The sequence below is a fragment of the Pteropus alecto genome, unplaced genomic scaffold (assembly GCF_000325575.1).
Source record: "Pteropus alecto unplaced genomic scaffold, ASM32557v1 scaffold134, whole genome shotgun sequence".
Taxonomy (NCBI): domain Eukaryota; kingdom Metazoa; phylum Chordata; class Mammalia; order Chiroptera; family Pteropodidae; genus Pteropus; species Pteropus alecto.
The window spans coordinates 4,217,632-4,244,904 of NW_006436283.1; the positions used below are offsets into that span (position 1 = coordinate 4,217,632).

At 51.1% G+C, this 27,273-nt stretch overlaps 1 protein-coding gene across 2 annotated transcripts in view; it reads left to right on the top strand.

Moving 5' to 3' along the window:
* The window catches only part of RNF157 (ring finger protein 157), a 57,149-nt gene that overhangs the window by 21,599 nt on the left and 8,277 nt on the right, over positions 1-27,273 (top strand). The window contains exons 3-17 of one of the 2 annotated variants that reach the window (XM_025047169.1): positions 10,743-10,831; positions 14,399-14,545; positions 15,001-15,118; positions 15,560-15,626; positions 15,935-15,978; positions 16,364-16,411; positions 18,090-18,161; positions 18,685-18,844; positions 18,969-19,081; positions 20,900-21,138; positions 21,849-21,957; positions 23,587-23,698; positions 24,147-24,334; positions 24,558-24,642; positions 25,605-25,631. In XM_025047169.1, the coding sequence (XP_024902937.1) occupies positions 10,743-10,831; positions 14,399-14,545; positions 15,001-15,118; positions 15,560-15,626; positions 15,935-15,978; positions 16,364-16,411; positions 18,090-18,161; positions 18,685-18,844; positions 18,969-19,081; positions 20,900-21,138; positions 21,849-21,957; positions 23,587-23,698; positions 24,147-24,334; positions 24,558-24,642; positions 25,605-25,631 (1,618 nt within the window). Of the gene's footprint in view, positions 1-10,742; positions 10,832-14,398; positions 14,546-15,000; positions 15,119-15,559; positions 15,627-15,934; positions 15,979-16,363; positions 16,412-18,089; positions 18,162-18,684; positions 18,845-18,968; positions 19,082-20,899; positions 21,139-21,848; positions 21,958-23,586; positions 23,699-24,146; positions 24,335-24,557; positions 25,568-25,604; positions 25,632-27,273 lie in introns of those variants that run through there. The other variant, XM_025047168.1, reaches the window with a different exon arrangement.

Sequence of the window (27,273 nt, forward strand, 5' to 3'; positions counted from 1 at the left end):
TACTCTGGTCCATATTTTGCATTTCAGCCATTCCGATAGGTGTGTGTGCAGAATTAATTTTCATTTTCCTGATGACTCATGTAAAGTATCACATAGAGTAGAAAGGGAGTGAATCAGCAACATGATTTAGGCTTTAAAATGACAGGTGCAAGGATTTTCCTTCTGCAGAATTTTTCAGAGCAACAGCTGTGATGCGATCTTGTGTTGCGCTAGAAATTTTCAACTTCCCTCGCTCTCGATCTGCGTGGAGCTCGCCCTTTTGCGTTCCCACGTCACGCGTGCTTTCCTCTGTGTTCGCCTGAGGCCGAAGCTCCTGAGCGGTTCTTGCCGAATTCCATAAAACTTCGGTATTTCCCTAGGCACAAAATTACTCAATGTGAGGCCAAGCCAAATCTGACAGGAAGGAGAACGTTCTATGGAAACTCAAGCTGTTTCGCTTTACAGAATTTTCTTAGTAATCTGCATCCGGTTTCCGCTATGGGAATTTATATTTTCTTTCAACACCAAAGTTTTACCTACACTGGAAGGAAATCGAGTTGTGTCCAGTACGATGCAATCATGGAAGGGGTGAGCAGGTATTAACACAGGGACAATTCAAATAAGAGGCCTTTGTCTTCAGATTCGAAGGGCTGCTCCGCATCTTACTCAGCCATGTCTCGCTTTCAGTAGAGCCGGCAGACTCATCTCAGCCCGCAGTGCAGTCTGGGGCCCCTCGCACTCATCGGACCCTGGGATCCCCCCTCCTCCTAATACTCACGAGAGGCTCACGTAGCAGCTGAGCGCAGGGCGATCTGTGTAAGCTGAGTGAGGCCTTTGGCTATTTTATGTAAATGTCGTACGGAATGCGTCTTGTCATTCCGGAAGGGGCAAAACCACAGGGATAGGAAACAGGTCAGTGGGTGCCAGGGACTGGTGGGGACAGAGGGGTTGACAGCAGAAAGGCGCGAGGAACGTTTGGGGTGACGCCAGTGTTTGCTTATGATGGTAGTTATACAGCTGTATGTATTCGTCAGAATTTATAGAACTGCACACTAAAAAAGGGTGAATTTTACCTAGGTATACCTGACTTTAAAAAACATATCTACGCATCTTGAAAAGGAGCGGTGGATCATAGGTGTAAGTATTCTCCAAGGCCTGGTCCCCGCGGAGCCCAGGGAGCCCATCCAGGCCGTGTGCCCTTTGGTGGTCCAGGCGCCTGTGTGCACATGGCACAGGGAAGGCAGCAGGTCACCTCCGCGTGTGCATCAGCAGCCCTCAGCCAGCTGCCGGCTGCCGCGCAGGTCTCCCCGGGGGACAGAGGCTGTGTCCGTCTCAGGCCTGCGCTCCGTTTCCCCGGCTGGTTCGTGCTGGAAGTGACACTTCTATCACACTGCCAGCGTCACGACAGACCAGAGGGAGCTCGCTCCACTCATATTTTACTCTGGACAGCGTCTTCCATGTCCTCGTAATCACAAACGGAAAATCTCAAAGGGCCTTCCGGTCACCGTGATCAGGGACATCGGTGTCTCCATCGCGGTCACTGTTCCCAGGACGTTCAAGTCCAGCAGAGTCACGGTCATAGCAAAGGGAAGCTCATCCCAACTGTATTTACTCGCGAGTGCCTTGGGAGCCATAAATGAGATATTTATCTAATTGTTGATATTTTACATGTGCATTCTTTTTTCCGAGTATTCAAAATTGCATTACAGGCAGAATTCTTTAAAGAAGGCGATATTATTGCCATTGATAATCACCGATGATCACTAATGAGAAAGTATTTTCATAGCACTGTGATTTTTAAAACTTTTTTTTTATCCGATCTTAATCACTCTACAAGATAGACAAGAGCTGTAAATCCCATTTTACAGATGAAGAGATAGATGCCCAGGTCTCACGCATCCTCAGCGTGAAAACCGGGCAAGAACCCGGACCTCCCAGCTCCTGGCACCATACTCATTGGACGAATTCTTCAGTCCTACGCAGCCCACTGGCGGGGCCAGAGGGTCTTAGCCACTAAACTGTATAAATATTGCTCCACAAACCCATTATTAAAAAAAAAAAAAATAGCCCATCTGTTCTACAGTTATTTCGCGAGCATCAGTGGTGCTAGCCTGCCATTTAGTCCAAGGGGCAAATGTTCAAAATCTGGAGACTCGACACAGGCACATGCTTCTTCCGAAGACCTTATTTATCCACTCATTCTACAACTACGCGTTTCTGTCTTCTGCCTGTGCTGGTCTGTTCACTGTGGGTCACACAAAGATAGTGCTCCCAGGGGCTTTGCCCTCAAACTTAGACTCTCACGGGAAGATCAGACACACACAGGAAGACGTGATGCATGAAGTGTGGACGGTCTTACAGAAGCCTGAGAACTTTATGACATAAGCTTTGCTGACTTGGAAAATGCCACTAAACGCTTGAACTTTTGGGTTGTCGCTTAATGTTATGTTTCTTAACAACCCAAAGCACAAAGAGCTCTGTGGCATTCAGCAGCGGAACTAAAGCATGTGTCGTAGGAATTTCCTCGAAATTTCTTTGAAACATACAGAAACAGTATGTACACTCTCACCTCTGTTTCCTGTTATACGTCCTATCTTACGGGAAACTGTACTTACTGGTGTTGCATTTCAAAGAAAAATGTGGTTTACTTTTTCGGCTTTTAAAGAGATGCACAGTGGCAGTGGCCTTAAATTGTAACGAAACTGTTCTACAGGAGCCTATAAAAGTCAGACTTCTGCATCAAATAGCTTGATAACTGGCCACATGTAAGCAGCATCCGGAAGCAGCACACTTATTTCATTCTCTAAAATGGTCTTGCCGGGGCCAATCAGCTAAAATAGTAGCCCTGATTGTTACAGACACCAATCAGACATAGGCTTTATCTTTGGAAAGTAGCACTGATAAGCCAGCTTTGCCATCGAGGCGCTATAATTATAGACCAGAAGGCAGTCCCTAGCTATGTTTTCCATTTACTAACGTTTTAAATGCTGTAAACACCAGAGCTTTAGCTCCCCCTCCTGATCCATACTGCAACATATTTTTAAAAGGAAGGAGGCGGGCGGGGGGAACGTGCAGTTAGCTCAGGCACCTAACAGAAGTCATGATAAAAATAAGGGCCAGCAGGCGACATTTACAGTCTACGAAGCCGTTTCCCAGTTAACAGTTAAGCTGCTGTGTCCCAGCCCCAAACCACCCTCTAAACTTTGGCTCTGTGATGCCGCCTGCTGTGTTCTGAGTTCATCTATAGGTACTAGAGGGCCTGCAGGGCTGGGAGGAGAAGGGTGAGTTAGCTCACCCTTCACCTCGCAGCCTCAGGGGGCCTCCGGGACCTGGTACCCCCAAGCTCTCCCCCTCGCTCCTTCAGACCTAGGAGCGATAGCCGCTTCCTGCCATTGCTTTCTCTCTGTCAACTCAGTATCTTGTGGCGTTCAGTGCTTTAATACCTGTTCGACCAGTTCCTTATACTAAAGTCTCCCCATTAAAATAACGGGCGTGGTTTCTGTTTTCCTGGCTGGACCTCGATTAGTACAGCCTTTAATCTCACAGATCATGAAGTGGCCGTCCTGAAGCATATCTTACCGGTAAGGAAGTGGAGGCCTCGTGGGGTACAACCATCTGTCTAAAGTCCCACAGCCAAGACCTACACCTTCCCCCTTTGAGGTCCTCTGCTTGCCATTCCATCTCAACATTTCTCTTGCAGACCTTCTATTTAAAAGAAATAATTTTATACTTACAGAAGAATAGCAAAGATGGCGGAGAATTCCCACGTACCCTTCACCACAGCTTTCTCTAGCGCTAGCATCTTGCCTAACCACGGTGTGTGGACCCCAACCGAAAATTCCCATAGGTGCACTTCCTATTTTAAAAACTACAGATTCTCTTAGGGCCACACCAGATCAGAGGTACATAGTAGCTCATGACTTATTACTGGTGACAGTGACCTTGACCACTTGGTCAAGGTGGCGTCTGTCAGGTTCACCCATTGCAAAGCTTTCCTTTTCCATAATTTGTCTGGTAGAGGCCAGTCGCTAAATCCTCTTGGTGATCTTCAACTTCCCAGTTAACTGTGGAGCTGTGCTTTCTTGACAGATTATTAACTAGCGCTTAAAGAATCTTCGTATTAACGGCCAAACCGAGATTATAAACCTAGGAGCCAAGACTAGTGATGTTAAGAGATGCGGTGTAGTGACTCCTGGGGACTTACTATCTGTTACACCATCTTTGCTCTGCGCCATGTTTAAACTTGGAGCTTGGCTATTTTTAGTCTCAGAAAGCTTATGGTTAATGCTAGGACACCTGTTTACTCTTGATGAACTAGAATCACCTCTGACAAGCCCCCAAAGATGACCAGAAGCCCAGGGTCTTAGTAGCAGGCAGGAAATCTGAAAAAAGAGGAAAAGCCATTCAGAGGCGGCTGCTGAGAAGAGGAAAATCGGAGATGTTGAAGGATGTGGCTCAGGAATGGAGACATGCCAGGAGGGACCGAGAGGTGGCAGGTGACAGATGCGGAGGGATGCAGCAGTGTCAGGTAGGAGGCCAAGGGAGGGATGTGGATGGAACACAGGACGAGGGAGCTGCCGGTGACGTAAGTCAGCCTTGGAGCTGGACTCCGGACATGACATGTTGTGGATAATGTATTTTGTCTCTGAGATACACCATCTAGAAGATGACAGTTAGACTTCTTTGAGGGGGAAAAAAAAAAGGTATGTTGTGTATTTTAAAATACTAATTTTGACTAATACTGGTAAGCTTGCCTCTCTAGGCATATTATTTGCGTACAGCATCAGGCATCTCAAAATCTCTTACTTATAAGTAGATTCTTAATTGTGAGCTTGTTTCTGCGGCTCCCGACCAGGCATCCAGAATGAGGTGCTTGTCTGAAAGGGGTAGCTTCTCTGACCGTTAGTCATTATTTGCCAGCTCGCTGGAGGGAAAAGTCGACTGTGTCTGCTTGATCGAAAGCACTTCTTCTTCCTTTTTAAATCTCCTTAAAATTAGCAGCTGTTAGGTAAAATCCTTTGTATCTAAAAACAGCTCATTTCGAGAAGGTATTTTTATTTTGGAAGCGTGGTGCACTTAGGGAGCGTATTCTTCTGCCAGGAGGGTCCTGTGTCTAGGCATATTGGGTCTTCCTCTTAGTGGGGAACTGGAAGTCCAGTGGGTTTCATTTGTCATCAGAGCAGCACACATAGCCCCATAGGTGCTTTTGATGTTGGAGTGGTACTGAAGAAGTCGTGTGATCTCAAGGCTCCCAAACAAAATGAGTCAGGACCTGACCATAAACGAAGAGAGCACATGGCCTGTGATGGTCGTCGACACAGATCTGTGCGATTTTGTGATGGGCGCCTTGCTCTGCAGTAGATTCTTCACGTTTTTCTTATCACCTGTTAGGGCGAACAGAGAGAATCGGTTGATCAGGCATACTCATCCTGGGATTTAAATATTTTAGAAAAGGTCAGCATTAGATGTGATGTCACATAGCCATGACATTGGTCCCGTGTGCTCCCTGCCAGGGGACCTAGCAGAGGAATTAACAGACTATAAATAGACGGCCTTCTTGGATCGATTGCTCGGGTAACCAAACCTGGACACAGAGCATCTTCGTGCCAAGGTCATCTTCTGACACCCTCTTGGTGTCTCCCTGACATCTGTGATTTGTGCGAAAAGCATGTCTCGCACCTCGTCAGCTTCGCGATCACCTTTCTCCACTGGCTATTTAACTCCCCACGAGGATTGGATGGAAACTTAGTAAAATTTTACTGCTACAAATATAGCTCCTTGACATTCTCGGGTACTGCGGGCACAATACAGTCTGTCTCAGGGCTGCAGCTGGTTAAATAGGCAAATTTGTATTCATTTTTCAGCAGTCACTCAGAGACTAAACTGTTCTCCCCTGACACCGATCTAAGAAAATGTCCTGAAGCATCATCACCGGTCTAAAAATACCCGCTGGTAAGTCTTGGACACACTACATTTCTGAGAAGAGAGGAAGTAGAGAAAGCTGAGAAAATAACCAGGCATCAGATAAAAAGGAACCGAGATTTAAATATAAAAGCCTTAAAATCTATTTTAAAAAGGGTTTGTGTAGTGCTGTAAATGAGCAATGCATATGACTCCAGCTGTCTGTTTCCATAGTAACTATTCTTTGGTTATTTGGCACAAATATTATATACAGCTGCTAATATATAAAATGAGTACTTTTTAAATTATGAATTGTCTCAAATTTCTTTCTCTTCGAGAGCAGAGTCTTGGCATTTGGGGCTTTTTCTAAGTAGAAACTGCATTAGTGCGTGTTAATCTGTTTTCTTTTATCCCCGTTAAGATTCCTGTCAAGGAATGGTCATTGTATCATTCTTTGTATTGACCTGCAAACGACTGAGTGTTCATCAGTGAAAGGTTAATGAGTAAATGACGGTTCGAGGTAGGCGTCTCTGAAATGGAGCCAGGGCTCCTTGGAGACCTGATTGAGTCGAGGGGTAGGACAGGGAGAACACGAGGTGAACCTGGACTACCCTGTGGTTCCAGAAAGTAAGGAAGGGCTCAAAACCTGTTGGGGGAACGTAAGGCGCCAGCCCGAAGGAGCATCCCAGTCGGGAACGCCGCACGCGTACCGTCAGGCCTGAATCGAGCAGCAAATGGTAGCAAATTATGTACTTTTCCCAAAAAAACCCCTTTTTATTGAAGTTAATTATTGACTTTTATGCATGGATTGTAGTCCTTTTTCTAGGCCCAATAATTTACAACTGAAATAAGATATCCTACTATCTCATATGCATTGTGGCCATATTTTCTACAACAGAAATGTGAGTGCATCCATAGGGGCAGTTTAACAAAATATTTGACATTGTAATGACTTTGAAAAAATCTAGGATGTGTGGTCAATATATACCTACATATACGTGTGTGTGTGCGCACGCACACGCGCACACACACGCACGCACACACGCACGCACACACGCACACACACACTGCCTGTTCCATTCCATCCAAACCGGCAGTTCCATGTTTGGTCACCAGGTGGGGCTTTGCCGATGGAAGGCAAAGGTAAAAAGGAAACTGATCAACTCCAGGATAAAAGGCCAAAGAGGAACTTGCTCAGGATTCCCACGGAGCCTTGATTGACAGCCCACTGGGTCCCATTGAAAGAGTTCAGCTGGCTGAGCCTCTCCTATACTCCCGTCCTGTGCTGGAGGCGTTTGGGGTTTAAATTATTCTGAGGTTTGGGCTGATGTCAGTGTAGACACGGCAGGCCGGTCCCAGGAGGGGGCTGCACTGAGTGCGGTGCACCAGATGCAAGCCGTCGGGGTTTGGGGCTCCTTACCGACAGAACTGAGAGAGGTGTGCCTGATCCGTCACTGAGCCCGGGTCCGCACGGTCTGCAGGGCATAGCGAGAGTTGAATGAATGGGGAAGCGTCTTTGTCCTTTGAAAATAATTTAGAGGTGAAACCGCTGTGCCTCAGAAACACCTATCAGTAGCGCGCACTTGAGCTTGGGCAGAAGGTGGACAGCGACCGGCGCCACTGCGGCTGCCAGCGCCACTCTGTCACCATGGTACCCTGAATGTCCTTTCGTGTCTTCCACGGGTGCTGTTAGATCTGACAGACAAAGGGATTTTGTCATGCTGTGCTCTAGGAAAGCTCTTCTCTGAGAAGACCTCAGATACTCCTGTTAAAACTTAAAAGGAGTGTGGCATTAGGTGCGTTTTTGTATGTACCGCTGCCTAAGGGTGTCATCCAGAGTTTCGACTCGTTTCCAGAACTTCTCCGTGCCTTTCGCAGCCAAGCTCCAAGTTTAACGCTCAGACTCTGCCTCTACTCAGGTTCCTGGGACATCCCGGGACCAGGCGGCCCCCCGAGGCAGCCAGGAGAGAGGGAGCGTGGCTTTTGGATTTCAGTCCCGGCTCTGCTACTCATCAGCCCTGGGACCTTCAATAATTACATTGCTTCTGAGCCTCAGTTTCTTTGTAAGCAAAACGGGGATGTTACTACTGATGGCCTTCATTTATTCAGTCAATCGACATATTTTTTAGTTCCTCCTGCAAGTCAGGCTGTCCTCCGGGCGCTTACCATCTGGTAGGCAGGGTAGACACGTCTGTTAGCGTTGAGAATAATAAATAAGAATATCTAATCTGGAGATGGCGATGCTGACGGGGCACGTACTTAATGCCACCGAACAGCACGCTCTAAATGGTTAAGGTGATGAATTTCATGTTATGTGGCTTTTACCACAATTAGATAAAGTAAAATTTAAAGATATATCTAAAGAACCCAACATGATGCCTGGCACATAGTAGGTACTCAGCAGACATCTTAATTAGAGAGCGAGCAGTGACAAGCCAGACCAGCTGGAGCCTTTTCTCTCCACACGAGCGCCCTGGCACAACCAGGCCAGGAAGCGGGAGGAAGGGGACTTTTGTGTCTTGAACACAACACGGCCCCAGGCCCACAGCCGGAGAAAGAAAGCCACTAGCCACGTGCGGACTTCCTGCCTTAGGCGCAGTGCGGGCTTGTGGACTGCCCTCAGACAGACGTCCTCCTAGAGTAAATAAACTCTTAACAGCCTTATGGAGGATAGTGAAAGGCAATGTCTAAATTCTGTTTCACTTTTCATAACGAAGACAGGCTTAAGGCCAAGACTACTGGATGAAGAATGACATTTGGTCTGCTCAGGGGATTACAGACCAAGCCTCACGGGTCATGAAGGAGAATCAAGGCTCAGATAATATTCTAAATGGAAGACGAAGGGCACAAAGTTTCTTATTTATTTGTTTGTTTCCTCTTTGCTTTTGTTTTTCTTTTTTTGGAGGGTATGGAGGAGAAAAGGAAAAGAGCGAAGGAAGAACCATCTTTTTTTTTTTTTTTTTTTTAACTCAGCCTCACTCTCAAGTACCTGTGCAAATGAGTATGATTAACTCTGCTACTCCTGAAAAAAAAAATTTTAATCCCAAAGTCATTTATTTTGGCTTTAGAATAGACTAGCATTTATGTCAGATTTTCCTGCCTAATTACTTTCTGCTTAAGCTTATTTTAAAATTGTTTTAAATTCCTTTAGTGTGACAGCCCAGGAACGTGGGAGGTGGGGCGATGGGCCACAGATGGGATCTGAACCAGGATTTCAGCTTCGCGGTCTAAAAGCCTCCTGACACGCTTCTAGCTGGAGAGCAGACTTAGAATCAGCTTTCTGGACAACAGTTTGGCAAAATATTTTTAAAAGTCTTAAAAATATGCTTACTCTTTGATCCAGTAATTCTATTTCTAGGAATTCGTCCTAAGGAAGTAATCAAACAAACATGCAGACACGTAAGAACGAGGCATTCGCCACAACATTTATGTCAAAAAAAAGGAAAAGAAAGTAAAGCCAACTTTCAAATAATCATCAAATAATATAGAATTAATTAAAGTGTGCTCCCCTCTCTAATATGTGTAGTCATGTCAGCAAGTTATAGACTTTAAAGATGTTTTACTCGTCTTCCTAAGTGAAAAAGACTATAAAATAGTGTGTCCGGTTTAAAACAGCGTGTATAGACACAGAGGTAGATGAGTGGATCGATGCCTCGCTGTGAAGACTCTGCAGTCTTAACTCTGGTGTCTCTGAGTGGCAAAACGATGGCCGATTTTGTACCCTTTTGTGTTTTTTAAGTTTTCTGCTCAAACTTGTAAAGACACGTTCAATGTATCAGTGAAGAAGTAAAATGCTGCCCTACTGTCCCCACGCACGCCTGAGTGCACATCTGATCATTTAGATCCAACGTGTATTTTGAGTCACGTTCATGCACACGAATTACCGGCAATCGTGCCGAATCCATACCATCACATGTACCACAGGTTAAGCTATGTTTTCCAAGTGAAGGAGCCACATTCGGCAAACATCGGTGAAGGCACAATTCGAGTGTCACGTGAGTGTCCAGTTTTCCGAAACCAGCAGCAGGAGGCAGACTCTTCCGGGTGTGCCACAGGTTTGCGAGCTGCGAAGACTAGTAGATTTTCTGTGAATTATGCGCAAAAAAAAATGTATTGCCCAAATAACATCAGAACAATACTGGAAACATTTTCCATCATTCTTAATCTCCCGGAAGCAATTTCCAGTTACATTTGTTACTATTTTCCCTTTATCTCCTCATTACCGAACTCGGAATCCAGATGTCTCAATGGGGAAAGAGCGAAAATGTAAGGAAAATGCTCGATAACCAGAAAGAAGCCTTTGATAACCCCGGGAGAGCTCTCCACTCGCATCTCTGCTCCACGTGGTCAGCGTCAGCAGACGTGCTGTGTGCTGACTGCACGCCCGGCTCCCTGCCCGTGGCGGGTTCTCCTTCGTTTGCATTTCCTGAATTCCTAAGACACCGTGTGGCTTCACTGAAGGCAAAGCCTTGCAGGTCTGGCTCCCTGTCGTCTAAGGTCAGATGGGAAAGCCTTTTGTGATTCAGTCGGCCACGGTGTGTCCTTCCGTACGTGGAACTTGGGTGGTCTTTATGAGTTATCCGCATCTCGAATGCCGATTCGGATAAGCTTCACATAAAGGGAAAAGCAGATCAATCTAGTTCGTTTCAGGCCAGATCGAACCCCAGTTTTATCACTAGCCGTGACCTTGAGCGAGTTCACGTGACATGTCAGATCTCAGTGTCCTCACGTGGTTAGGAGACGGGCGGCCGCCCACCTCACCGCGCGAGGCTGTTCTTTGTCACCCGGGGAACCCTGTACCAGCGAGGGACAGTTGTTGATCCCTATAAACTCACCGCCTTCCCCCTCTTTGCTTCTGACAGTTTCCTTATGCTGCGCCACCTCCCCAGGAGCCAGTGAAGACTCTGAGGAGCCTGATCAACATCCGAAAGGACACTCTAAGGCTCGTCAAGTAAGTCCCGACCCCCGGCCAGGGCCAGGTGCCCTCCCCCGGGCAGGGGCAGCCAGCTGCCCTAAGAGACTCGCAAATACGGTCATGCGCACCCCAGAGCCTGACGCGGGCGCTGAGAGGGGCATCCCGTCCACCAGGATCGGGGCTCACTGCATCTAGCTTGCTTACACCTCCTGTCACATCTGTGCTTGCGAAAGACCTCCCAGGAAGCAGTCATTGTCCCTATTTTATGAAATTTTTGTTAAAAGAAAGAATTATTGAAGGGGAAAAAAAAACAAAATTTGCAGATACCTCAACACGCCTATGCAAAAATGGGATATTTCAACTTGGGATATGAAATCCCTATTTATCGCTTGCATTTAGTTTTTTATTTATTCTTGATGTCATCTGCCCTTCCTCTGAGGAACACAAAGTGTCTCGGGTTGGCTTTTTAATCATCGCCATCAATACTATTCACCATTGATTTGCCTGCTCTGTGCTGTCCCCGAGGTAGTGTCATTTTAAAGCCAAGGACGCGCTCCAGCTCGCCCATCTGTCTACTTAGGCTCACTGGTTCCCCGGGAGACAGATTTGGTGAGGGCAAATCCGAAGTCCCATAGTTTTCTGGATGGACAAGGAAGATGACTCAGATTGTTTCACGCTTGTATAGGTCAGCCTTATGAGCATGAGGAAGTTTGTTTCTGATAGTTTTGTTGCGATATCACAGCTGTATTGAGATAGAGTTCACGTGCCATACAATTCACCCAGTTAAAACATGCGGTTCAGTGGTTTTTAGTGTATTGACAGACTCGTGCAATCACCACCACTGTCTAGCTTGAGAACATTTCATCGCCCCCAAAGACACCCCATGCACGTTAGCAATCACGGCCCATTTCCCCCCAAACCCCCTTTCTAGGTCTAAATGACCACTAATCTATTTTCTGTCTCTCTCTCTCTCTTGATTTTTATATTTTATTTGTCCCTGAACTTTTGACCTCTTCCCTGACCACTCTCCCGCCCCTGGGGTCCACTCTGGGGACGAGGGAGCCAAGGAGATACTCTTGCTGCAGTACCGGCTACCGCTGGGCGGTCCCCCTCCCAGGGGACAGAATAGACTGGGTGACCTTCCAGCAGTCAGCTACTCTGTCCACGCTGTGTCACTCGTCACACGTGGCCTGCCCGTGTATGTAATGGAGACGGGTGCAGGGGCCCGACGTGGCAGCCTGGCCACAGCTCGGGGACAGCGAGGTGGCCGCGATGTGCTGGAACCCAGCTTGGGAGCACAAGCCCGTTTCACTCCCGGCTCCGTGGCTGCCTGCTCGAGTAAGGCTCTGAGCTTCAGGTTTTCACGGGCAAAAAAGCGACACGACCTGCTCCCTTCCATGGCCATTGTCAAAAGTCAATAAGGTAATGGAAGGGGAGCACCTGGTGCTCAATCGAGGTTAAGGGGAAGGGTTTGGGTTTTGTTTTTTCTAAGAGCCTGGGAATAAATTCTGGTTCTCAGGTTCCCAGCTAAAGATGGAGGATTGAACATCTACTTTTGCTTCTCCTGTCAAAACCCCACTGAACAATGATCAGACATTTCTAAAAGCATAAATCCACAAGAATTGGGAGAATGGGAAGGAGCAGCAGCAACAAAACTTTAGAAGCTGGAAATAGAGGGCGTAGGTTAAGGAATTCAGCAGATCCAAGAAGTCAGAACCCTGAGTGAGCAGAAGGAAAAGCCGAGAATCACCCAGTTTGGGCTGTGATATCCCCAAGGGCACAGGCACTGGCAGTACCAGCTACCTCTGGACGTCGGGGTGGAAGGCTAGAGGGAGGAGGACCCATGGGAAGTCGGCTTACGAGGCAGTCAGGTCCCCTCCCTCACACTGTACCACTGGGGCTGCCCTTCTCACACCCCGGCCAAAAGCTGGCAGATGATTCTCAACCGGTTCTCCGGACGTGGGAGCCCCGGGCACAGGTAAGGGCTGGACTCAGTACTAAAACAGGGGGATTAAGTGAATTGAGGCTCACAGGATGCTGAGCCCTCTGACCTGCCCTGCACCCCCAATCCCAGAATGCCGGCAAGCGGGCCTTTGTCAGAGGACAGGAAAACTGTTCTCTGGGGAATCAGACCCCTCCCCCCCGGATGGGAAGACCAAAGAGACTGGACCTGGAGGTTCCTGGACAGACCCAGATGAGTCGCCCCCAGGAGAGCCTAGTGTCCCCAAGCCCCACTATGCACTCAGAGTTCCAATCAGGGGGTTTAAATTTCTTAAACATGAGCAGACAACCAAAGATTCTTGGATGTGTAAGTAACATCTATAGTATGAAACACAGTGGCAAAACAAACCAACAGGAAGGGAACCACTAAGTGGAGACAAAAACTCTACAGGGAGAGGAAGACTTTATTTACAGCCTCAGAGACAGTGTTGTCTTCTTGGCCCATGGACGCAATGACACAAAGCATTTAGGGAACAAAAAATGCTCATAGAGATTAAAAACATGGTAGCAGAAATAAGACAAAAAAAAAATCCATAGAATGAGGAGGAAAAGTTGAAATATTCTAGGAAGTGGAACTAACCTAGGATTCTCTCCTCAGCCAGACTTTCAGTTAAGCACGACTGTACGATAAAATCTCTCGGAAAGTTTATCCCCCTCGACACACCCTTTTTCAGGAAGAAACTGGAAGTTGTGCTCCACCAAAATGGAAGTGTAACCCAAGAAATAGGAAGCCAGGGGAGGCAGGAAACATGCCATCCCCCCTGGGAGCAAGGCAAGAGGGACTCACCAGGGTGACGGGGGAGGGGCATTGCAGGATGGCGCTGTGTGTGGATGCAGGGGCCCAGGGTCCAATGGGGCAGGTCGGGGGCTCCGGAAGGGATCTCCCCAAGAAGACCAACACATGGCACACCTGGTGCATCTGAGCGTCCAGAGGGTTAGACAGCCGGCTGAGAGTTTGGGTTTGATTGAGTGAGAAGGCACATAGAAAACTAAGCAACTGAAAAAAAAAATGCACACAAACTCTAAGAAAAACTTTTGCGTGAAAAGAACAATAATCAGATTCCTCCACGGCCGAGCCGTGACTAACATTGGTATCATCACAGAAGCGATGGGTGGGAAGGGGGTTCCTATCTGGGGCGGGGGCCGGGGGAGATCCTCACGTCCATCGTAGGAAGTCAGCAGATGATGCCTAAAGCTGAGAAATGGAGAATTAGTGATGGGAGCATGTTCTTTAGAAACAGCAGGTACACGATCAGGTCGGAGGCTCCCTCGAAAGGGAGAGAGGGGAAAGGGGAGGGGCCTGCTGCTTTCTGCGACCCGCCTTGTGGGAACTACGGAAACTCTGTGATTAGAAACTTTGAAAACTAAGAAAGAAAAAAAAAAAAGGTGCAGCAAATGCACACGGATGTCACTGGCAGCGCTGTGACATGTCAGAAATCCCGAAACGCCAAACCGGAGCAGTGGCGGAGCCCCCCGCCCTCGTGCACGGGGAGGCGGACGTTTGTGATCACAGAGAGAAGCCCACGAAACGTCAAGCAAACGGATAAATGTGGGAACGCTGACTTGCTTCCCGCCGCGTGCTGAGTCTCGGCGGTTTCCTAGATGCGCTGAGGAGGTGACGAGCCCGGGGGGAGAGGCCGGCCCGGCGAAGGCCCATTACAACGTGGAGTTCACCTTCGATACCGACGCCCGGGTGGCCATCACCATCTACTACCAGGCCACGGAGGAGTTCCAGAACGGCGTCGCCAGGTGAGGGCGAGGCCAGGGCAGCCACTCCCTTCCCAGACGGGTTGGGGTCCCCGCCCCACGTGCTCACCCCGTGGAGCACAACGCTCTTTCTCTGACACCAGGCGAGATCGCGTTCCTGGATTCGGGTTTACTTCTGCAGAGCCACACGTCCTCGCCTTTTCCCTGTACATTGTGCCGGCCCCGGTGCAGTGGCAGATGGCAGCACCGCCCTTGAGGCCATTAAGATGCTGTTAGAAATCTATTAAGCTACTTTCTGTGGCCGCGTGGGTCGCACAGATCAGTTTAATAGCATTACCAGCAAGAGCAAAGGAAATAGGTAATAAAGGAGGTCTGGTCTTTTCGATCGTATTCCCAGAGCCTGCTGATAATTGAAAACAGGCCCGAGACCGAGGAAAAGGTCGGGTTCATCCGGGCCAGATGCTAACTCTTGCTTTGCCTCCCACTTTGACCGACAGCTATATCCCCAAAGACAACCGCCTGCAGTCGGAGACGGTGCACTACAAGCGAGGGGTGTGCCAACAGTTCTGCCTGCCCTCCCACACCGTGGACCCCTCGGAGTGGGCTGAAGAGGAGGTGAGCTGCCCCCCGGATGGGGTCGACAGGCCGCGGGGAGAAAGTCAGGGCGAGTTCCGCACATAGCCCCGGACGGGCCCGGGAGCCTGTGAGGGCCGCCCAGGCGCCCCAAGGTCGTGCTCCCCTTCAGCCTTATAACTTCCTCATACCCTTAAAAGGATGCGCCAAACCTCAAAATTTTTCTGTTCCAAAGTAGCCCGTCAGCCTGGGATATTTCGAGACATCCGTGCTCAAAGTAAAGAACCTGCACGTTCCACAGCTGTGATTTTAAAAAGAACCGGTGGACAACGGTCCAACAGTCGGACTTGGGTCGTTCCGAGGCTGGGGAAGGAGGGGCGGCGATGAGCTTCTGGTCGACCCCTCCCTCCCTGGTGGATTTCTCTGCTGCTTCAGCCCATTAAGGCCTTTGTTTGTTTGTTTGTTTCTTTTCTGTCCCTTCAGCTTGGCTTCGATCTGGACCGGGAGGTGTACCCCTTAGTGGTCCATGCCGTGGTGGACGAAGGAGACGGTAAGAGCGCCCTCTGTCTTCTGCCGTACACACTGCCCTTTGGTGGCACAAGGCCTGACAGCTTCTCTGCGGGTGTCGGTCAGCAGTTTCTGACTCCCCCCCATACACACACATGCACATACGCACACACGCACACACGCGCGTTCCCAAGCTCCTGGGGCTGACATGGACACCACTGGGATCCAGAACGAGGCCTCTCGTGACGGCCCGGACGGTTTGCCCGATGGCAGGGCATCGGGGAGGGTTGGTGGGCGTCGCGGTGCATTCTGTGGTTTTCTTCTTCATCCGTGCACCTTTATTTCCTCCAGAGTATTTCGGCCATTGCCACGTACTGCTGGGCACTTTCGAAAAGGTAGGGCCTCACTTTACTGTGTTTACCTGTGTTGCTGTTTGCCGTGCACCCCCTGTTTGCCGGCCCCCTGAGCCCCGCGAGTGGGGCTGGCTCGCGGGGTGCTGCAGGGGAGTTGAAGGGACACCACACCGGGGGCGACACTAGAGTCTGGTTCCGGCTGTGCCACCAACTCGCCACGTGGCTCCCCACCCCATAGGCCTCGCTTCCTCTTCTTCAGCCGGAGGGGTTGGGCCAGACCCTCAGAAGACCCCCTGCCGGCTTCGGGGGTCTGTGACGCCACGCTGCGGGTGTGCGGGGAGCACGTGTCACTGGGAGAAGTAACGAAAGAACAGCTGGCACTGCGCTGCCCTGCTCCCTCGTCCTCACTGTCCCGTTTCCATTCCAGCACTCAGACGGGACTTTCTGCGTCAAGCCCCTCAAGCAGAAGCAAGTGGTGAGTGTCTGAGGACAGGGGCCTGTCGGTGTCTTTGTCTCTCTTTTCTTTTCTTTCTTCTTCCTTTCTTCTTCTCTCTCTCTCTCTCTCTCTCTCTCTCACTCTTTGCTAAGTGCTCTTCTTTCCCATCCCCCCCCACCCGCCGTTTTGTTCTTCATCAAAGAAGAAAAGATAAAAAGGCCGCACTTTTGTGTGTTAGGAACTACTTGGGTGGCCTGAAAGGAATACTGATTTGGGGGGTCTTTATGGTTCCCGAATTGTTGGCATTAAGGCATCCATCCTCCGAGCAAAGGACTTGAGAAATGAAAGGACAAGATTTGTCTCCTGTCATTCGGTTGAGGGAAAAAGTCTTTTTATCTAAAATGCCAGGCCTGAAACATTTCGGGCTAAAGGATGCGGCGCTGGTGTCCAATTCAGGCCAAGCAGAGCCCTCGGCTTAACTTGTCCCACCATGACTTTTCTGAAATTCAAAGTGTGCTGGCCATCTGCCCCCTTCCAGAATGATCAGCAGGTCATGCCCGTGTCTGCCAGAAGCCCTAACCCCCTGCTGTCTGCCCGCACTTCCTCTCCGCTCTTGCAGGAGGAGGAGAGTCACAGAGAGCGAGGAGCAGAGAGTGTTGGCATCGGCACCCCGCAGACAGATCTCCGAAATCCGCCTTTCATTCTTTTGGGTCAAGTGCTCTCCCCTCTCAGTGAGGTCAATAGAAGTCAATAATACTTTAGTATAAATTTGTCGACAGTGTCCTTTCTAATGTAATCACTAAGTTCAAACAGGTTTTCAGAGAGGCAGAGGAGGAGACAGATCCCAGGCCCAGGGTACTGCCCGCAAAAGCCAGGCCTCGGCGAGCAGCCTCCTGGGGAGGCCTCGTTCTCCAGGAGGCCGGGGTGGCTAGCAGAGCTCAAGGACACGGTTTGTGTACGGTCCCGATGCTAGACTGGCATTAGCCACAGACTTCATCAGACTGGACAGTGGGATAGGAAATCAGTGTCGGCCTCGGTCTCAGGGGAGCGGACCGATGGGACAGGGCTCAGTGGGAGTCGGCTCCCATAAAGAAGCAGGGGGAGGGCCAGCTTTGGCTCCACCTGGCCCAGGCCAGCGGGAGTGGAACTGGACGTGGAAGCTGGGGTTTTAAGAAACGGGGCCAGGAGGGGCGATTCTGCTGCGTGTTGGAGATGGGGCGGCTCCGTGGCGGGGGCGGGGGCCCCACCGGCCTCTCTCTCAAGGTCATGCTTTTTTCCCATCCCCTCTTTTTCTTGCCTATTCCTTCTCCTCATGCTTTTTCTCTTTTCCATCCTTTGATTTTTATAACGTCTAAACCTAACTTTTATTTCATAGCTAACGCTCTTAACTCTGATGCATTTTCCTCCACCTTTTTCTAATCTACGCCTTCCTTAACTGTCTGTCATCGTGAGGGGCCGGGCAAGTACGATTGCTGGATTGGTGAACTTCTGCGTTCCCTGTCAGGCATAATGGCGGGAGAATGAAACATTTGGTTTTCTTTCCCCTCTCAAAGAGAAAACATAAGTAGAGAAAAGCATCCTTTCCCTGGCTGGCCCTTCGATGTTTTTCACTGTGAATCAGTAGTCCTTGGTTACCAAGGGGGGCTGGGGGAGGCATTCCTAGCCTTATCTCTCAGCAGAGCCAGCCTGCCCTTGAACTTCTCCATTTGCTCTTCAGGTAGACGGGGTCAGCTACCTCCTCCAGGAGATCTACGGAATCGAAAACAAGTACAACACGCAAGACTCCAAGGCAAGTTCTGCCCCAGATGCTGAGTGTACACTTCCCAGGAGGCAGAGTGAGAGATGCTCTGAGGAAGCCAGGATCTGGGAATGTCACGTGCCAAACTCTGGAAGCTGTTCAGTCCTAGGAGGGTGTTTTCTTGTTCCTCCTTTCAGATGATTATACTTATACCACTTTGGAAATGGAAAGAAAAAAATAGAGCTGGCTTGGGTTAGTCCTTCTGCAGGGCTCCGTTCCCTCTGCTTCCTGGCAGCGTTCTTCACTGCCCTCCCCCTCCGTGTGGTCTCCTAGGCCCTGAGCTCAGGCTGTCACAGGGGCCAGGTCTGAGCCTCATGGGATGAGCTTGAGGTAGTAGTTCCCAGAATCAGTGAAGCTGAGTATGCAAACTCACTTGGTCAACTATAAAGTCCAATGTAAATGTAAGATTTTGTTCTTACTATTTGTCTCAGTCCTTCAGGCAAGCTGCCTTACAGAGCACGGGACGTATTTTGTGGCTCGGTGTCATTGCCTCAATTTCTGTCTCCCCGGCCAGGTGGCTGAGGACGAAGTGAGTGATAACAGTGCCGAGTGTGTGGTGTGTCTCTCGGACGTCCGGGACACCTTGATTCTGCCCTGTCGCCACCTCTGCCTGTGTAACACCTGTGCAGACACCCTGCGCTACCAGGCCAACAACTGCCCCATCTGCCGACTGCGTAAGCCCCAGAGCAGAAGGGACCTCGCCGGGTCCGCTAACTGAATGGCGCTGGGAGGAGGGATCGCGGTTTCTGTCTGACTCCTGCACCGGGATGCACCGATTGCCTGTTTTCGTCTCCACAGCCTTCCGGGCACTGCTTCAGATCCGAGCCATGAGGAAAAAATTGGGCCCCTTGTCCCCGACCAGCTTTAACCCCATCATCTCATCCCAGACATCCGACTCGGAGGAGCATTCAGTAAGTTGGGCTCAGAACCATGACCCCCCCCCGTGAAGCAAACACCATAGGCTTTTTGCTGGCTTATCTCACCTCCTGTCCTTCTCTACGCAACTTTGTGGCAAGTAATTAAACCTCGGTGCACAGGAGTGGTTAGTAAGCCGACTGCCACCACCTTGCGTTAAAACCGACCAGTAATACAAGGGAAAATTGGATACCAACCATGAACATGCCCTTTTCTCCTTGGGAGCTCCGCGTCCACTAGGTGCATGCAGTTTCACTTCAGGGGATTCTGCCTGGGACTCCCCCAGGCGGAAGGATCTGAATACAGTTTGCTCTCTTTATGTGAACCCTCGAAGAAAGTGACGACTTTTCTTGATCCCTTTTCATGGCATCAGCGGCTGGGAGCCAAATAGATGACGTAATTCACCTCGGTTTCAGAGAGGCAGTGACTGTGTCAGCGTAGAGCCTCAAAGCCTCGTGGTTAGTGATGGACAAGCAGGTACTGCCCTCCTTTAGATGAACACAGATTTACTATTCAGGAGGTGGTCCTGGGATAATCAGCTAGCTATTCGAGGAGGAAAAGTCAGTTTAGCACTTTACTCCTTACCAGATACCAAGTTCCAGATGGAGTAACTAGCTAACTCTATTAAAAAACGAAGCCAACTAAACAGAACGTTAAAAACCTAGAGTAAATTATAGATGACTTTTTGGCTGACTTTGGATGGAGGAGGGCTCTCTGAGCTTAAAAGCAATGGAACATTACAAAAAGAGGATTATGCAGATTTTACCACATAAAAATTTTTTAATTCCAAATGTGTAAAAGTTGGCCAAAATGAAAAGGCAAAAAACAAATCATTTAAAGAAAAAAATGTATTCGCAATATTTACATCAGAGGAAAGGCTAATATCTTTGCATAGTTTACGAATAATATAATAGATAAATGTACAAAGGATACAAAAAAAATTCTCAAAAGAGGAAACAGCTGGTTAACAGTCTCTTTTTTTAATGTCAACCACATTACAAATCAACAATATGCAAAGTAATGTGAGATACCATTTCTCACCTTTCAAATTTATGAACTATTTTAAAAATAACCCTGTTGGCAGAATCAAATAGATTTCGGTATTGCTTTTAGGAGCGTAACTAGAAAGATCACCGAAAAGAATAAACAGCTCTATATATCAAGAGCCTTATAAACATTAGTACCTGGTAGCTAAAGTCTAAAAATTTAATACCAAGAAGATAATCTGAAGAGAAGAGATTTATGCACGAAGATGTTCCTCAAAATACAGTTAACAGTAGGAGAAGCTGACACAGTTAAATGCCCGGCACCAGTGGACAGTTAGGAAACTCACAGTATCTACAAAAAGGAAAATACACACCCGAAGGAAAATATTTCTATTCGGTGAAATAAGCAAGGTATGAAGTTGTTATTTACAGATCGGTTTTAACTGACCATGTAAACACTACAGAGAAAAACGTTGGAAGAAAATACACCAGAATGCTAATAGAAGTTATTACTTTGGGTGATTCGATGACTGATTTTTTCCCCCCTCTTTTCTACTCTTCTGGAATTCCCAAATTTCCTGTTATAATTTTCTATGACCATCAGAGAAATCAACATTACGAAGTTCGTCTATAAGCCGAATCTAGGAATACATCGTGGTTCTCTGACATTTTGTCTTTCTTCGGCCTCTGGTACAGGAGCTTTCTTGACAGACCCCCCCAGACTAGATGGAAAAGGAAATATTTTTCCAGTGCAGAGTGAGAAACACGATCGCACCATAACTCGAAGAGCATTTCGTTAATTTTGCAACCTGTCTCTGATTCTCCTAGTCCTCAGAGAACATTCCTCCGGGTTACGAAGTGGTGTCTCTCCTGGAGGCCCTCAATGGGCCCCTCACCCCGTCCCCGGCGGTCCCTCCACTCCACGTGCTCGGAGACGGCCACCTGTCAGGAATGCTGCCCGCGTACAGCCCTGACGGCCAGCTGCCCCCCGTCAGGACGCTCTCCCCATTGGACCGCCTGTCCGACTGCAGCAGCCAGGGACTCAAGCTCAAAAGGAGTCTGTCCAAGTGAGTAGCTGGCACTCAGCGGTGCTGGCCGAGGTGGGGGTCCCTGGGCGGGTGCTTCCCTCTGCCAGGCACCTCCTCAGTGCCAGCCCCCGTCCTGGATCCCGCAGGCAGCATGGACCCTCTGGGCCGTTCCTGGAGCTCCATGTTTCACTGAAGACTTGAGCTAACGCCTCAGGGGACGGTCATCCCATCCCTCAGGAGAGGAAAATAAGATGGCACGTGGGTACTAGCGGGGTAAGGATAGGCAGGTCCACTATGTGGTCTGTTTTGGGGAGGAGGGGTGTGGTATAGAGCACAGGACAGCGTTAGGGTCATTCAGGCCCCTAGGGGGCGTCTCTTAGCCTGAAGTCTGAAGGGACCTTGTGATCTGTACCTCTTAAGCATCTAAATCCAATTAGGTGCCAGTCCTGATAAGCTTTCCATGGCAGAATAAAGGAGGGATCTCACAGATGTAAATATCGAGACCCTAATAGTGTCGGTGGTTTTGCCCATTCCAGACACAAATTATCGAAGGAGCTAAAGAGAACTCAGATTTCTGACACCCAGGAGAGGTCTCGGTCCCTTCCTCGTGCTCTTCCCCTCCTTGCTCCTTCTTAAGATCTGAGGGTTCCCTTCGCTCCCCCTCACGGTCTCCTTCCTGGGATGTCCGCTCGGTGACTTCCGTCCTTTAAGCGGGGGTCGGCTTAGCGGCTTCTCCCCGACTCGGGCAGGTCCATCTCCCAGAATTCTTCCGTGTTGCCGGAGGAGGAGGACGAGGGCTCCTGCAGCGAATCCAAGACTCACCTGTCTCAGGGGCCGTCGGCCCAGCAGCTCGGACAGGTAACCAACTGGCAGCATCCTCCCTTCCCTGGGCGTGGGACTCCAGGTCCTCGCCTCCCACCTGCCTGCCTCATCAGGCCCACCTGCTGTCAGACACTGTGTGCGACAGCGGCAAAGGAGCAAAGGATTTGTTCGATCCATTCATTCATTCATTCATTCGACCACGTGTGGAGCCCGCGTTACACACCAGGCCCCACCCTGTATGCCAAGGTCGGCAGCAATGAGCAGATGACGGGGGCCCCTGCCCTCGGCTGCTTATATTCTTGATAGTGGGGTGGAGGGGGACACAAAACACAGTGAGTGAAAAGGTATCCACATCAGGTGGCACTGTGGACCAGCACGACAGATAAGGGAGAGCGTCGAGGCCAGGGGCGGGCTTGATAGCTTCAAAAAGTGGTCCGTGAACAGAGCCAGCTATACGGACGTCTGAGAAAGGGGGGTTCTAGGCAAAGGGACAGCAGGTAGAAGAGCCCCGAGGGGGACATGCGGGGAGGCCAGTGAGGAGGAGTAAACGAAGGTGGGGTTCCTCCCTGTGCACCCCTCACGGATTTCATTACATCCACTCCTGGCAAGCCCATGAGCCAGGTACTGTGCCGCGTACAAAGACGGCAGGGTGGTTTCTGTCCTTAGGAGCTCACGGTCTAGTTGGGGAGACAACACGTACACAGATAATAGCATCGTACCTGGCACATAGTTGTTGCTCAGTTAAGTGTTTGTTGAATGAATGAATGAATGAATTTGACTACAGAAATCACATGCACCCAAAACAAGGACAATACAGTGCTGTGGCAGAGGCATGAAAGATTGTGTCACGGGGAGGAAACCAGAAAAAGCGTGAGGGAGGGGTAGCATTTGAGCTGAAGCTTGAAATTCTCTGGACGTGAAGAGAAAGGTGAGGGAAACCTTCCAGGTGAGGGGACAGTACATGCGAAGTCACAGGGCGGGACGTGGGGGCTCCGAGCAGGCCAGTGGTACCCGAGAGCTTCGCTTCCTGAGGCCCACCTGCCTGAGGTGTGAGGATGGACGGGGCGGGAGCCAAGGTGGGCAGGAGCCAAGGTGGGCGGGAATGCCGGAACGAAGAGGGAGGAGAGACGACAGGTTGTGGTGACAGAAGCCACAGGACTCTGCATCTGCTGGGTGGAGGGCGGTCGCCTGCCCCGGGTGACTGCTGGGGGTGCGTGTCAGGAGCCCGCTGCAGGAAAGGGTGGTGTTTGCGTTAGAACTAAGCCAGCATCCAGCGGAGAAGCCAGCAGGCAGTGAGGCTGCTGCTGCTTTTCTGTTTTGTGTTTTTTTTTCCTTCGGAGGGAAAGCTGTTTATAATCCCGGGGAGACCTGGGGTGTTCCCGTGTCACAGCTGCTGGGTGACCTGTGTCACCTGAGCTGCAGTCTTTGTCCCGCCCCAGCAGATGCTGTGCCTGGGGCAGGATGTGCTGACTGAAGTTCGCGCCTCCCCTGGGAGGCAGCAGTTCCAGGCCGGGGCTGGTGAGAAGGGATGACACAGAAGCTCCGCGTGCGACTACGGGGACCTCAGTCCCTCGCAGTGCCCCTTTCCTCCTCCTCTTTCCCCATGCCCCCTGCCCTTTCCCCTCCCTCCTTCCAGCCTTTGACTTGTGCTTCCTGTCTCCCCAGGAATGCGACGTGACCCCAGACAGTGAGAATCTGACCTTGTCATCATCGGGAGCCATCGGCCAGTCGTCTTGCACGGGGACGCCTCTCTCTTCCACAATTTCCTCCCCAGAAGGTACATGAGGGAGCAGGGAGCAACGGCATGTCCTTCCCCTCGGCCTAGCCCACAGCGGTCCCACTGTTTCCTCCGGAACAGACTTGGGGGCAGCAAGTTAATCCCTAAGGGGTGTGACTGCTGAGGTCCCAGTGAGGTCCCTGTGAGGATTGGGCGGTCTGGAGCCGGGGGAAGCAGGCGCCTTTCGCAGCCCTGCCCTTCTAAGATTCCCTTTACCACGGTGGTGCCGGGGAAAGCACACCCCTGGTCCCGAGGCTGAGCCCCGAGCTCTAAACTGTGAAGGAGCAGAACTGTGGAGAGCCTTCCACCTAAACCCCGTCCAGGTGAGGGCCAGGCGAGGCCGCCGTGGCCCTGGCTTCATGGGCCAGGGAGAGGGCTCTGCTCCTCATTCCGCTCACAGGGGCCAAGGCTGACCTCCATCTCCTTCCCTCACCCCCTGTCTCCGAAGACCCTGGCAGCAGCAGTCTGGCCCAGTCGGTCATGTCCATGGTGTCCTCCCAGAGCCAGCACTCCCAAGTCAGCACCGACACAGTGTCCTCCATGTCCGGCTCCTACGTGGCCCCCGGCACTGAAGAGGAGGGAGAGGCTCTCCCTTATCCCCGGGCCGCCAGCAGGGGCCCCTCAGAGGACGGAGAGGTAAGGGAGGGCGCGGGGACGTCCCCGGTCGCTCGCTGGAAGGCTGCCAGGGACATCTGCAGAGGCCCCGCCACACTGGGCAAGAGAGCCACGGAAGCGAGGTCCTTCAGACCTGACCGTTTGGCACCGCTTCTGTCCCGAGGACGTGGCTCGGCTTTGCCGCCAGGCTGGGGGGTCGGAACAGCCGATGGTCTGGGCCTCGATCCTTGTTGCTCTTTCTCAGGTGATGCCAGTGACATCTCCCGACAGCAACTTTGTCGGCCTCGCTGAAGAGCAGGATGCAGAGGTAACACCAGTGGGGGACAGCCGTGTGTCCTCTTCATCGGAAGGACCGTTAGTGCTGGCTAGGGAGGCAGACGGGATGGGTTGTTCCAGAAGAAGCCTCCCGAGGCGGCCCGCTGGGATGGGTCGGGGACGCGGTGTGGTGTCGGGGGTGGGGGAGAGCCACACTCTCCGGTCGTGGGCGATCCGATTCACAGAGGACGCCGGGGTCAGTGTGACCCGCGTGGAGTGGGTTCTAGAGGGACTTCGGACCTTGAGAATTTGTTTGTCCTTCATTCGCTTAGTGAGTGTTTACATGGGGTGACCGTCGTAGGTGCTTCCTGGCACTGGGGGCCATAAGGACCCGGGTGACCTAGTTTCCACCCGCCCCTCGCCCTCAGTACCCATCGGGAGCCCCGTCCAGAGGGAGACAGGACTCTAACTCAATATGAGACCTGCCCTGACCAAGGTGCGGGAGGTCCGTGAGATGTCCAGGCCACACTGAGGATCCTAAGGGACTTCGGAAAATTTTACGATCTCGCCCTTTGCTTTCTCACTGGACACCGTGTATTTCCACCTTAGAAAACAATGAACTAAACTATGACCGAGGCTCTTGCTGACATTTCTAGCGTTCGTCTGTAACGTGCCTGCGACCAGGTCCCTACAGGTCGGTCGTGCCTCTCCAAGCCCCCACCGCCTCGGCTCGGCCTCTCAGGCTCCCCAAACTTGACCTAGGCCCTGGCCTTAAACGCTCTCGGGAAGAGTGGCTCTGTCCTCAGCCCACAAGTGTACGGTTGACCGTCGAGAACAGCCCAGTTCCAATCCACGTTGCTCCAGGCTCAACCGTACTTTCGACCCACGGTTGGGACTAACTCCACGTGTGCCGGGGGCCGACTTACGTTACGTGTGGACTTTCGACTTCCTGGGGGGGCGGTGGCCCTGACCTCTACACTGTCTGCTGTGCTCGACGGGCTCACAGTGCTTTCCTTCTGCTGTAGGGAAGAGGAAGAGGACGGATTGCCCACGCAAGAAGATGGTAAAAGACCTGGTCTTTTGCTCCCTATTACGTTCCTTTCTGGGGTGTTCTTTCAAGGGTACAGCAGGGGGCTCTGGGGTGGGTCGGTGGCACTGCTCGGTGGTGTGCCGTCGGGGAAAGGTGGTCTTCCTGATGGCATAGGAAAGCGAGCAGGGGCCCGAGGGCCGTGGTGGCCGTCCTCGCTCTTCCCGGGCTTAGCCACGGCTGTCAGGGCGAGGTGGCCGCAGAAGAGGCAGGCAGTCCTCCGTTCGCCCTGAGTGGGTTCGGGAGCTTCCGGGGTAGCTCCCTTCGCCTTCCTTCCTGCTGCAGCGTTGCAGCCGGGCCCCCCAGAGCCGCCGCAGCATCCCCGAAGTTCAGCCGCCGCAGCAAAGCAGCTTCCTCCCCGGGGGACACGGGACTGTTGTTAGGCAGCTGGTTTGGTTCTGGTTTCGTGAAGAACACGGCGCACGTTTCAGTAGAGGGATCCTGGGGAGGCGCGGTAAACACGTTCGCAGCTCAGCTCAGCGCAGACAAGTGTTCTGTGGCTGTGGCAGCGAAGTCGGGCCTCAGCGGTATCTTCAGTTGGAAGAATGTTGTTTCTAGTCCAACTAGAAGGGATGGAGCGCAGAGCAGGGGCGTAGGAAGATGGGGTGAGGCTGGGAACGTCCTACCTGGGGACAGACACCACACACGCCAAGAAGCAGCCTGTCCCCGCCCCGCTCTGCTGCTCTGAGGCGCCTCTCGAGCAGACCCAGACCCCGGCCTGGACGCAGATGTCATCCTAGTTGCTTCTGCTTCAGCACTGGCCGTTGCTTGGGGAGTTCAGGGGTGCGCATGCGGACTTGACCACTCTCGCCTGGCCAAGTAGCCCTGAAGGAGCGGATGGCCGCCAGGGCTGTGCCTCCGCCTCTCTCTCTCTCATGCCAGCCCGAGACGGGGTTCGGTGCTTCATCGACGAGGTGAATGTCTTCAGTCCTCAAGGCTCCCTCTGCGACTGTCCTCACCATAGAACATTTGCTCCTGACAAGTGCAGGGCCCCAGGGGGGTCCCACCTGACATTTGGTGGCCCACCCGATGGACTTAGGTTTCTTTCTCTCCCTTTCACCAAGAAAAGATTTAAAAAAAAAAAAAAAAAAGGAGCTTGCAAAGAAATCACTTCTAAAACTTTCCCCTCTCCCTCTTACATGTCTGTAGGTTTCTGGTCAGTCCCTTAAAACATACTCAGTATAACAAATGAAGTCTCACAAGAGAATAAATCATAATTTTGAGAACGTGGTGATTCTGACTTGATATGCAAAATTATGGAACCCGAGACCTTTAACTGTTGTTCTGTGTATCATCATTCGCAGAGCCGTGTGGTCACAAGCACAGCCCCCAGCACCCGACAGACACAGGCAGGAGCAAAGTAACTTCACCAGTGGCGTCCCCAGCTTTTCCCGGCCTCGGGCAGAGCTCCGCTCTGGGCCACGCTCCCCGTGGAGCCTGCCCCCTGTCCCGCAGCCGTCCCCAGGGGTCTGACTCTCCACTGAACAACGGCTGGAGAGGGGCCGATTAGGGAAACAGCAGGACAGCTGGAGAACAGAAACACGCCCACACGATTCGATTCCTTTACTGTCCACTCTTTACCCACTTAATTACTGTCTTTTCTTTAACATATGCTTTG